Raw genomic sequence first — 11,195 nt, forward strand, 5'->3', positions numbered from 1 at the left:
TTCTTCTTGGATCAACTATCAACACTCATGGAAGCAGCAGTCAAGAAATAAATGACGTATTGCATTAGGCAAATCTGCTGCGCAAGACCTTTTTAAAGAGTTGAAGAGCAAAGATGTCAGCTGGAGGACTAAGGTGCACCTGACCCAAACCATGGTATTTTCAGTAAGCTCATATGCATGCAAAAGCTAGACAGTTATTGAATAAGGAAGACCGTAGAAGATTTGATGCTTTTGAGTTACGGTGTTAGACGAGAATATTGAAATTGCCATGGGCTGCCAAAAGAACCCACAGATCTGTGTTGGAAGAAGTGCAGCCAGAGTGGTCCTTGGAGGCCAGGATGGCTAAACTTCCTCTCTCATACCTCGGCCATATTGTCAGGAGGGACCAGTTGCTGGAGAATGAGATACCATGTTTGGTACGGTGGAAGGTCAGAGAAAAAGAGGAAGACCTCCAGCAAGATGGATTGGCAAAGTGGCAGCATCAGTGGGCTCAAGTGTGGCAACAATTTTGAGGTTGGCCCAGGACCGGGCAGTGCTTCATTCTGTTGTGCATAGGGTTGCTCTGAGTTGGCACCGACTCAATGGCACCTAACAGCAACAATAATATAGTTCAAACCTATGTTGTCCAATGGTCAGCTGTATTGATTTTTGAGCGTCACAAATTTCAGTAGCAGGAGAATTTGCAAATGGGATTTGTGAATAATAAAGATTGACTTTATACACAAACACACACATACTTGTTTTTGTTTTTTTCACATACATACTTTTTTGATGAATCATTGGAAGTTAGGTGTATATATCATAGTTCACCTCTCAGCATTGTAGCTTTTATTTCTCAGAATGATACTCTGTTACACTGTGCTGCACTACCATTACCATAACTAACAAACGTAACATTTGATACTATTATTTTACCTAATAAATTTGTTTTTGTTTGTTTAAGTGCCGTCGAGTCGGTTCCGACCCATAGCGACCCTGTACAGGGTGGGTTTCTGAGGGTGTAAATCCTTACGGGAGTAGAAAGCCTCATCTTTCTCCCGCGGAGCGGCTGGTAGTTTCGAACCGCTGACCTTAAGGTTCGCAGCCCGATTCATAACCACTACTAGTCCATATTAAAAATTTCCTTGGTTGGCCCTTGAATATCTGTTACAGCTGGCGTTTTTCTTTGTTTTCACCCAGGATCCTTTAAAGGATCATATATTGTGTTTGGCTTACCATGTTTTCTTATTTTTCTAAGTGCCCCCACCTTTATTCATCTTTTATGATGTTGACATTTTTTTAAGGGTCCAGAACACATGTTTCATAGAACACCCCAGACTCTAGGTTTTTCTGATTGTTTTCTCAACTTTATATGTAGGCTAAACATTTTAATCAAAATTACAGATTATCTAGTTAGTTTTCTGTATTCACCATTGTATCACATCAAACTGAAACCAGTTGCTGTTAAGTGTGACTCACGGCAACCTCATGTGTGCTGTAGAGTAGACTTGTCCCATAGGGTTTTTAAGGCTGCTGTGGCCTTTTGGAAGTAGATTGCTGGACCTTTCTTCAGAGATGTCTCTGTGTAGCTTCAAACTGCTAGCCTTTTGGTTAGTAGCTGAATACTTACCTGTTTGTATCACCCAGGGATTCCTCATCAGAACAGTTTGTCCCACATTGGCATTGCTAAGTTTAGTCATTTGCAATAAGTGATGTGTGCTGCACACTTACATGTTTGTACCACCTCTGCACTCTTGATGCGTCACAGACATTTCCTTTGCAAAGGTATCTTTTTTTCCTTTGCAGTTAATGTCAGCTGTGGGGTGAAAACTCTTGAGACACATGTTTCACCCAGTGGTTTTATTTGACATCCATTGATAATCGTTACCTAAATCAGTTACTAGATTGGTGGCTGCAAAATGGTGATTTTTCAAATTGTTTTGTTCATTTAGTATTTATTAGCAGACACTAAAAATAGGGTTTCTCTTGGTTTGGCTCATCACTCTGGATTTATGGATTCTTTCCTCAGTGTTTTGTAATTTATTATCATCAGTCTTTTTTTTTAATTAAGTTTTTATTGCGAATCAAGTGATAGTTTACATGGGAGAACATTTGGTCTTACACTCATTGTTTCATTGCAATGATTACAATCTCTGTACATTATCATTCAACTGTATTTGCTTCTATTCCTGTTTTTGTTGTTGCTGTTGTGGGGTGTACACATTTAAACAACCGAAGGACACATTCTGCAAGCCTGCCTCCTGGCCACCAGCACCTGGCCCCAGCACACAGCCTTTGTCTTTCCATGAATCTAGAGTCCTCAGCTGCTCTCTCTCTCCATGCCCTCATCTCTGTCTCCATCCCTGGTGTCGCTGCTTCTCTGGATAGGGTCTGACATTCCACTCAGTCATCACTCTTATGGTATACCCCAAATTTGACTGGTGGTTAAGAGCCCCAGCAGGCTAGCTCCTGTGTCCTTTTGGCAGGTCCCCATCATTCTCTGAGTGCTCCCTTGCTTTCCATAATGTAGGATGCTTCAGACTTATCTTGTATTTTCCCTTCCCCCAGACCTAAAATAAACCATTCCCCCCCACCCCCCAAGGAAACATCATTCAATTTAGTGAATGTGGCAGTTGGTGATTTTTTCTTGGTTTTTGTTGTTGTTGTTTTTAAATATCAAAAGTATTCTTCATAATAATTTCTTTCTTTATCCGTTAAACAGGAGAAATGTTTTAGGAGTGACTCGGTATGCTCACTTGAAGAAATCCAAGGGGTCAGAATCCTTTGCTCTTTTTTTGCCTCGTTTGAATACAGAGCCGGGTCTTGTATTAAACTTCAGCGCAACTGCCCTAAGGAACAGTGTGGTGAGAACAGTTTGTTTTTTTAACCTCTTTGTCAGTGACACCTCAACTCTTGACTTTTCAACATACCAGCGTAATTCTACCTCGGGTGACTGTTTCAGGACCAAAGTTAATTTAAGTTTACTTTATGTGACACATATGTACCATTTCTCCACTTTTAGGGGGTGCCAAAAGAACACAATAAGGAATGAAGTGTTAAGTAGAATGGAAAAAAAAAAAAATCATTGCTATGTGCTAAAGTGCAAGTACATTTTTTAAATGAAATTTATATACAGAATTGTACCTTCTGAATATGGTTAAGGAAGCATTCAGCTACTGCACACAACAGAAATCAGGAACCATGCAGGCAAAAAGGCCGTAGGATGACATATATAAAACTCTGAAACCAGCAAAATTGTCTCTCAAATATAATGGTGAAATTAGGACATTTCCAGAGAAACAGAAATGAAAAGAGTTTATGAAAACCAGACCAACCTTAGAAAAAGTACTAAAATAAATCCTTTGGACAGAAAACCAGCTACAGCAGACAACAACCAGTATATGACCATATCACACAGAACTCAACCCAGATATAGAAGTATCCAAAAAGTAAAACAAACCTACAATACTGAAAATAGGGAACCAGAGATACCAGTTTGAAATACAAAACCCCCACAAAGTAAAAAGAGGGATTAGTGTAGTAGCAGAATGTCCACATGAAGAAGAAAGCACATAGATTTCAAGAAAGCAGTAAAATATAATAAATAAAAATCAACCAAACTCTCCTGATGTGCCACTGTAGGTTCAGCACTGGACTGCTAACCATAGGTTAACAGTTCAAACTCACCAGCTGCTCCTTGGAAACCCTGTACAGGGTTGCTATGAGTCAGAACTGACTCCACAGCTCACCACCACCACCAAAGCTAAACTGTACTCTTAGCCTTAGCCCAACTCCTAACCTTAACCCTAGTCCTGACTAACCCTAATATTGAAGGAAGTTCTAGGCCTAGCCTAGACCTAGCCATAACCCGAACTCCTGACTCCTCCCCTCCAGAAGAAGAAAAAGAAAGAAAAAAAAAAAAAAGATTACAGGTTTTACAGCCTTAAAAACCCTATGGGGCATTTTTAGTCTGTTGTTTTTGTTTTTTAAAAAGGTTTGCCTCACACTTGCTTAACTAGGAGTTTGTTTCCTAACAAGCCCAGAAGAGGGAAGTCTCCAGCTGTGCGGTGGCTCTTCCTCTGTATTCATTGTCTTCCTCAGTCTGCTGGCTTCCTTCCTGTTGTGTGTTTCTCCTCTCAGCTAGGGACAGTGTGCTGGAAAAAGGGCCAAGGGAGAGAGGTTGATGCAGCAGCCTTATACTTAGGTCTTGTTGGGAAGAACTATCCCGCCAGCCAGCCAGCAAGCAAGCCAACCAACCAACCAGTTGCTGTACTTAGTCTCATGGCGACCCATGATGTCACTAATTTTGAGAGTGTAAAATTGATTGTTCCTTGTATTCTGTGTCAATGATGAAAGCGTGAAAGGGAAAAGAGGACAGCTCAGATAACTTCCAGGGGTCTGTCACAGCACTCAGGTGTTAATAGCTATTTTTATATACTTTTATATTGGATAGAACAAACAGTTGCTCAAGAAAATATATGAAACTTAATACCTTTTCTGATTCAAGAGATCATTTCATAATCTAGATGTATGTGTTATAAGATATTTTTAACTATATCTATCTGTACCCGTATATGCATTCTTAAAAAAATATCAAGTATTTCTTGAAATATTGAACCAGATTTGAGTAGTTTATTGAGTTAACTGTGTTGTTGGGTAATTGGACAGATCATAAATATTCCTTATTTCCAAAATTTTAATCTTTGGACCCTTTAAAGATTAGGCCCTTTGGGCAGTTGATTTGTTTAAGAGTTTGGTTATATAGAATAAGTAAACAACCAGTAACTCCTCTTTCAGTAATTTTAGGACCAATTGACTTAAGACCCTACCCCCCTTCCCACTTCATCTTTTCATTTCAAAATTGAAAATGAAGTAATTAAAAATTTTCTACCTTTGGTAAATTTTGATGCTTCTCCTTTCTTCAGTGTCAGGTGTTTTGGGGAAACATGGGAATTTTTTTCCTTGGGATGAGATGTGGTGGCTCTTGCCTGCTTTTCCCTGAAAGCTGTCAGTCATTGGGAGTTGATCAGAAAATGTGCTTATTTCTGTTACTTTACATACATGCTTTCTGAGAGTTTTAACTGAATCACCAACTTTACAGTTATGAGAAGAGATGCTACAGATTGCTAAGATTCATCAGAAAATAAGCCCTCCAACTGTTCCCATTGCCCTGTGGTCCACTGATTATCACAGACTTGCATTTGTATTTTCTAAATAGATCCCAAAATGACAGTCAGTAAAAATGGATGCTCATTGAGTTTTTCAGGGATGATACCCTAAAACTTATTAATTTGAAATCATTGCTGGCTTGAAATAACATTTTTTAAGACTACAAATGTTATAGGTACATAGACTCAGAAATCCGTTACCCCTTCACAAAGATTTACTAATTTTTAATCGTTTTCCATACTTGCTTTATCACTGTCCCTTGCTCTCTTTCTACATGCACATTTTTTGAGACATTTGAGAGTATTAGGCATTATACTGCATCACCTCTAAAGCCTTCATGCAGATGTGTAGCATTAATTATAATGCTTTTTATCTAATTATAATATTATTGCTTACAGTCCATTCAAAGTTTCTCCATTATTCTACTAATGTACTTTGTAGCAATTTTTATTCCAGTCCAGACTCTCACACTGCATTTAGATGTCTGGCGTCTGTAGTCTCCTCTAACCTTCCTCAGCTTTTCTTTGCTTGTCATGACGTAGACATTTTTGAAACGAACAAGCCATTTCCTTTTTAGAATGGCTTTCAGTGTGTGTTATTGACAGATTGTTGTCATTGGATTTGGGTCTGCATTTTTGGCATGGATACCTCAGGAGTGGTGATGTGTCTTTCTTGAGGTTTTAATTCTCCTTTCCTGTATCTAGGTGAAGTATTTTGTGGTGAAGAACCCTTCTTCTTTGCCCGTCTCCCTGCAGCTCCTCCCTATCTCCTTATATCCTCAACCCGAAGCTGCTCTGCACCTGCTCCACAAATGGTAATGCGTCCAGCCCATGAAGACTTACTGATGGGCATTTTGGGAAGTATTGTTACATGCACCAAGAGGCATTGACTTCAGATTTAGGACCTGGCCCATTGGTGTGTTTTAATTTGATAGAATGACTAGTATTGCTTGTTAGGTGGCATCTTCACTTGTACTGCTTCAAGCCCAGTTCCCAAAAAAACATTCTTTTCTTTGCTTAAAAAAACAACAAAACAAAGCTAGTTGCCATCTAGTTGCTTCTGAGTCATGGTGATCATGTGTCAGAGTACAACTGCACTCCACAGGATTTAACTTGCTAAGTCTTTGGAGGTAGATCACCAGGACCTTCTTCCCAAGTGCTTCTGGGTAGGTTTAAGCCACCTCCCTTTTTTGTTAGTAGCCAGGCTCTTAACCTTTCATGGAAATAGTATCATCATGATTTTCTCCTACATTTATATTTAGAAGTTAGATCATGTTGATCTCTGGGAAACAGAAGAAATAAGTTTAATGTAGCATAAGCAGTTTAGGATCAGATGCTACCCTAAATGTTGGTGGTTCAAACCCACCCGGCAACTCTGTGGTGTCCAGGCCTGATGAACTGCTTCCATAAAGATTATAGTCCAGAAAACCCTATAGAGCAGGTCTACTCTATTTAATTCAGGGACTGACTGGAGAATCGCTAATGACAACAGTTTAACTGAGCACGATGGGATGGTACTGTGTTAGTTCAGTGTGTTATATTGATTCATTTTCCACACAAGTACAGTTTTACTTAAAATAGTTCTCCCTTTTGACTTAGAAATATCTACTCTTACCCAGGTTAACTCAGCCTTGCTACTGTTGACATTTTGGGCTAGATCATTCTTTGTTTTAGGGGTAAAGGGATTGTATGTAGATGCCATAGTACCTCCCCAGGTTGTGAAAACCAAAAATGTTTCCAGATAGTGCTAAATTCCCTGGGTGACAGAATTCTCTTCAATGGCGAGTCACTGCCTTTCAAGTTCAATAGCAATGAATGATTTGGAGATAAAAAAGCTTTGCATTCAGAGCTTTTGTAACCATAATTTTCTTTCCATTCTGTGCTACAAGCCATTCATTTGGTAATATTTGCTGTATACTTACAATACACCCAGGGGCAGCCACATGAATTGTGCATACTCATGCAAACATGTGGATATTATTTCTCTATTAGAAAATAAGTACAATTTTAATCTTTTATGTTTGTTTGCTTTCTTTGTAGGTTTGGCATCGATACGCAGATGATTAATTTAACAACTGGTGAATTCCAGCTCACCAAAGCTTGCCCTTACCGGGTAGGATGTCATCTTAAGAAAGAATAAATAGTGCCCACAAATGAAACAAATGAGCTTTTTGGGCCTTGATGATATATGTTTAAAATGCCTTTACGTGTTTTTGTGTGGCTCTTTCGTTTTTGTTCTCTAGGTATTAAGTATACATAGCAGATTTTTCCAATTAACTATTGCAGCAGGAGTTGATGGTTTACTTAAGCCTGTAAATTATTTTAATTTGGAGATTTAAATTCATGTGCGTGAGGAAATAACCGTTGAAAACCATAAAACTCAAGACCCCAGTATTTATTATTCTCCTAAGATTCTCTGGCCCCTCACATATTTTTTAAGGTCAAACAGATTTTTTTTTTTAAAGATCTCTTACTAAGCTGGCTTCATGCTTTTAGCAAGTCACCTAGTTTGGTGATATTTACTTCATTTATTTAAAAGAAAAGGATTTCTTTAAAATTCTGACGCCTCAGTACAATGATGAGGTCATGGGTGAATCTTTGCCAGAATACTTAGGAGTAAGAGTTTGCATATTGTGTGAGAAGATACTGTGTGGCCACTCTACAGTCTTCTTTCTTACAGTTTTTTGTTTACAGCTCAGTGTTTTCCTTGTAGATATTCTTGTGTTTGAGATCAGATTGAAAATGGAGACTCTGTTGTTAAAGATAGATACACAAACAGATATGTATACATATGTAGGACTTCGTTTAGCACACACACATACACACACTTTAAATGCCCTGTGTGTATTTCCCATATCCGTTTTCATCAAGTCTTTTCCAACGCATGGGTCACCCTGTGTGTCGGGGTAGAACTGTGCTCTGTCAGGTTTTCAGTGGCTGGTGTTTTGGAAGTTAGATTGCCAGATACTTTTCTGGGTGCCTCTGGGTGGACTCAAACCCTCTTACCTTTCTGTTAGCAGCTGAGTGCATAATGAGTGCATCACCAGGAACTCCTCCTCGTTTATCATTTCCAAAAAATACACTGTTGGCTCTAGATAACTTGACCAACAGGAGGGAGATCACAGAAAAGCCCCGGCTAAGAGTTACAGTGAATTAGAGGAAGTTCAGTAGATTCCAACACAGATGTATTCTAATAAACACAGGATTTACCAGTAATTTCTATTTTGTTTTTAAGTGGTATAGGCAACAGTCACTGGTTTAAGGAGTCTTGCTGTAGTGATGTAGAACAAACACTACACTGTAATGTTGGTGGTGCAAACCCACCAGCTGTTCTGGGAAACCCTGTACAGGGTCACTAGGAGTTGGAACCAACTTGACAGCACTTAACAACAACAATAAACAACAGGCAACAGGAGAGGTGATGAGGCATTGTACTGATTGTGTCCCTCTCACCATTCTAATCAGTTCCCTCTCTACAGTGCAGTCTCCCAGTGCTGTTGGGGATAAATGAGTCCAGAATATATAAAGCCGCTTCATCCCATGGTACCAATCAGATCCTATATAGTGTGAAATTCCAAAAGTAATACCAGTTTCGTGTACATGTAGATATATTCAGATGTGTATTTCATCTGAAAAAACGATTTTATTTATTCCCAAAGATGTTTCTCAAGGATATTACACCTGCTTATGACAAGGGAAATCATTTCCCTTGTTGTTGATTTGTTTACCTAGACAGAAAGAAATGTCTGTATAATAAACCAAGATTTCACTCAAAATTGGTACTAGAGCTCTTTGTCATGTAAAGAAAGGTTGTCTACATTTAATTTTGTTGGTTTGCTTTTAAAAATGCAGTTCCTTTAGTTAAGAATATGTGAAGATGGCTATTTAGAGCTTTTAGTCCTGGCTCTTCCATGGTCTAGCAATGTTATCCTGGGCAGGCAATGTCACGTTTCTGAGCCCTGTGTTTCTCGCTCATAGTGTTTGAAGATTAAATAAGGTTTTGAGAATGCTCAACATTTTATATGCCTTCATCTATGCTTGTTCTTTGTATATTAAGAACCACTTTAAAACATTGGTTCTGTTTTTATCATTTTAATAACTAAAGTCCATGCGTTCATTTTTTTCAATATATATGTTGTACGTAGAAAGCAATGTTATCCCATCACCCTTACAAAGTTTATAATTCTAATGAGAAGGAATGAAATAGCACCATCTCCTCTGTCAGTTAGCATGAGAAATGCTAGCTGTAGTTGATCAATAAAACAACAAATTAAAAATGAAAAACATAGAAAACATTTTTCTGTAGTTTTATAACTCCAAAGAACCAGTGAATTGTTTGTAGCGATAAGGAGACAGAAAAAATCATGGAAATGAGCACTTGAATACAACGAAGAGTCAGGCCTTGAGTGAGATGGATTGGCACAGTGGCAGCAACAACGGATTCAGACAAAACAACAGTTGTGAGAATGGTTCAAGGCCAGGCAGTGTTTTGTTCTTTTGTACATGAGGTTGCTATGAGTTGGAACTGACTCAACAGCACCTAACAGTACTCTAGGATGTATTTCACAAAGATGGACACTTGTTTTTCAGGATTTGTTTAATTAAATTTATTCCTAATTTGCAGGGAATGCATTCTGAAGAGTCCAGGTTTGGCATCCTCTACTTAGATTTGCAGCCTTTAGAGAAGAAAAGAGTTGGTGTGGTTTTCACACCGGCTGACTATGGCAAAGTGACCTCACTTATCCTCATCAGGTAGGTGTGTCTTTGTTGCCATCCTGTTTCTTTCCAACAGACTTATCTATGTCTCTTTCTCTCAAGAATACGTAACCTCTGTCTCATAACACCAAAACCAGTTACTGTCCAGTCTATTTTAGTTCATGGCAACCACATGTGTTACAGAGTTGAACTACTTTTTGGCTATAATCTTTAGAGAAGCAGATCACCAGGTCTTTTGTCTGTGAGGCTACTGTTGGGGTTTGAACTGCCATGGTTTCAGCTATAGTGCCTGAGCACTTTGATGTTTTTGCCTTGTAGGAACTCCCACTAGCTAATGCTTGGTGTTTTTGTCTCATTCTGTCTTTTACTGATTGGCTGGTTGCATGATACGAAGAGAGAGTGACTGAGAAGGGAAGATTCCTGAAGCACATCATGTAATTGTAATCCCCTTGCCTCAGTAGGAATCAACTCAGTGGTAGCTGGTCAGTTGTTGCTAAGTGGCATTGAATCATTCTGACTCACAGCCACCCAGTATAGGGTTTCCCAGGAGCATCTGGTGAGCTTGAACGGCTGACTTTGCAGTTCAAATTAGCCTTGCGGTCCAGTGCATTAACCTGCAGTGCCACACCAGGACTCCATACTTTTCATTTAAAGCCCATTCTTCATTTAAGAACTAAGGTCATAGAAAGTTCAATAATAAACTTTAACCTCATCTCAGGTTAAGCTATTCCAGACTGGAAAATAAAGTCTGGATTTTTTGTAGCACCTAATTTATTTTTGATGGTTTCCTTATGATAGATGTGCAATATTTTTTCTGTACACAGTATCATCTAACATTTTATGACTTAAAAGGCCTTTAAATGATTAAATAAAAAGTTTTGGGGTCTTTTGATCCTTTAGATAAAGATAGAAAAAATATTTCTGTGTGTTTTGCATACATGGAAAAGTAAAATGAATCCATTCTTCCTTCTATGGTATTTGCATTTATGATGACTGGCTTTTAGTCTTGTTCGCATTCTTTAGACATCAGTTCCGCTTAAGTTCTTAATCCTAGAAATCATCATTTCAGTTCAGGAAAAAATGAAAACTAGTCTGAATTACTGTTTTTGTTTTGATTACTGATTTTGTTTAACTGCTATGTTTTCCATACTAGTAAGAACTTGACTAGATCTATGTGACTTGTGGGCTGGTGTTTTTCACTTTTTGGTTCAAAAGAAACAGTAGAATTTTGGTTTCTAGAATCATCCTTAAGACAAAATTGCTGATGACCATAGTTATAATGACTATGTTGTTAAGTCAGGATTGGAGGAAGACTTATTAACAACCTGAGAT

At 38.5% G+C, this 11,195-nt stretch overlaps 1 protein-coding gene across 1 annotated transcript in view; it reads left to right on the top strand.

Moving 5' to 3' along the window:
* KIAA0922 (KIAA0922 ortholog) overlaps positions 1-11,195 on the top strand; it is a 218,992-nt gene that overhangs the window by 161,879 nt on the left and 45,918 nt on the right. The window contains exons 17-20 of the mRNA XM_006875505.1: positions 2,702-2,843; positions 5,853-5,962; positions 7,188-7,260; positions 9,772-9,899. Of these exons, the coding sequence (XP_006875567.1) occupies positions 2,702-2,843; positions 5,853-5,962; positions 7,188-7,260; positions 9,772-9,899 (453 nt within the window). The remainder of the gene's footprint in view (positions 1-2,701; positions 2,844-5,852; positions 5,963-7,187; positions 7,261-9,771; positions 9,900-11,195) is intronic.

Source organism: Chrysochloris asiatica, unplaced genomic scaffold (assembly GCF_000296735.1).
Source record: "Chrysochloris asiatica unplaced genomic scaffold, ChrAsi1.0 scaffold00329, whole genome shotgun sequence".
Lineage (NCBI taxonomy): Eukaryota > Metazoa > Chordata > Mammalia > Afrosoricida > Chrysochloridae > Chrysochloris > Chrysochloris asiatica.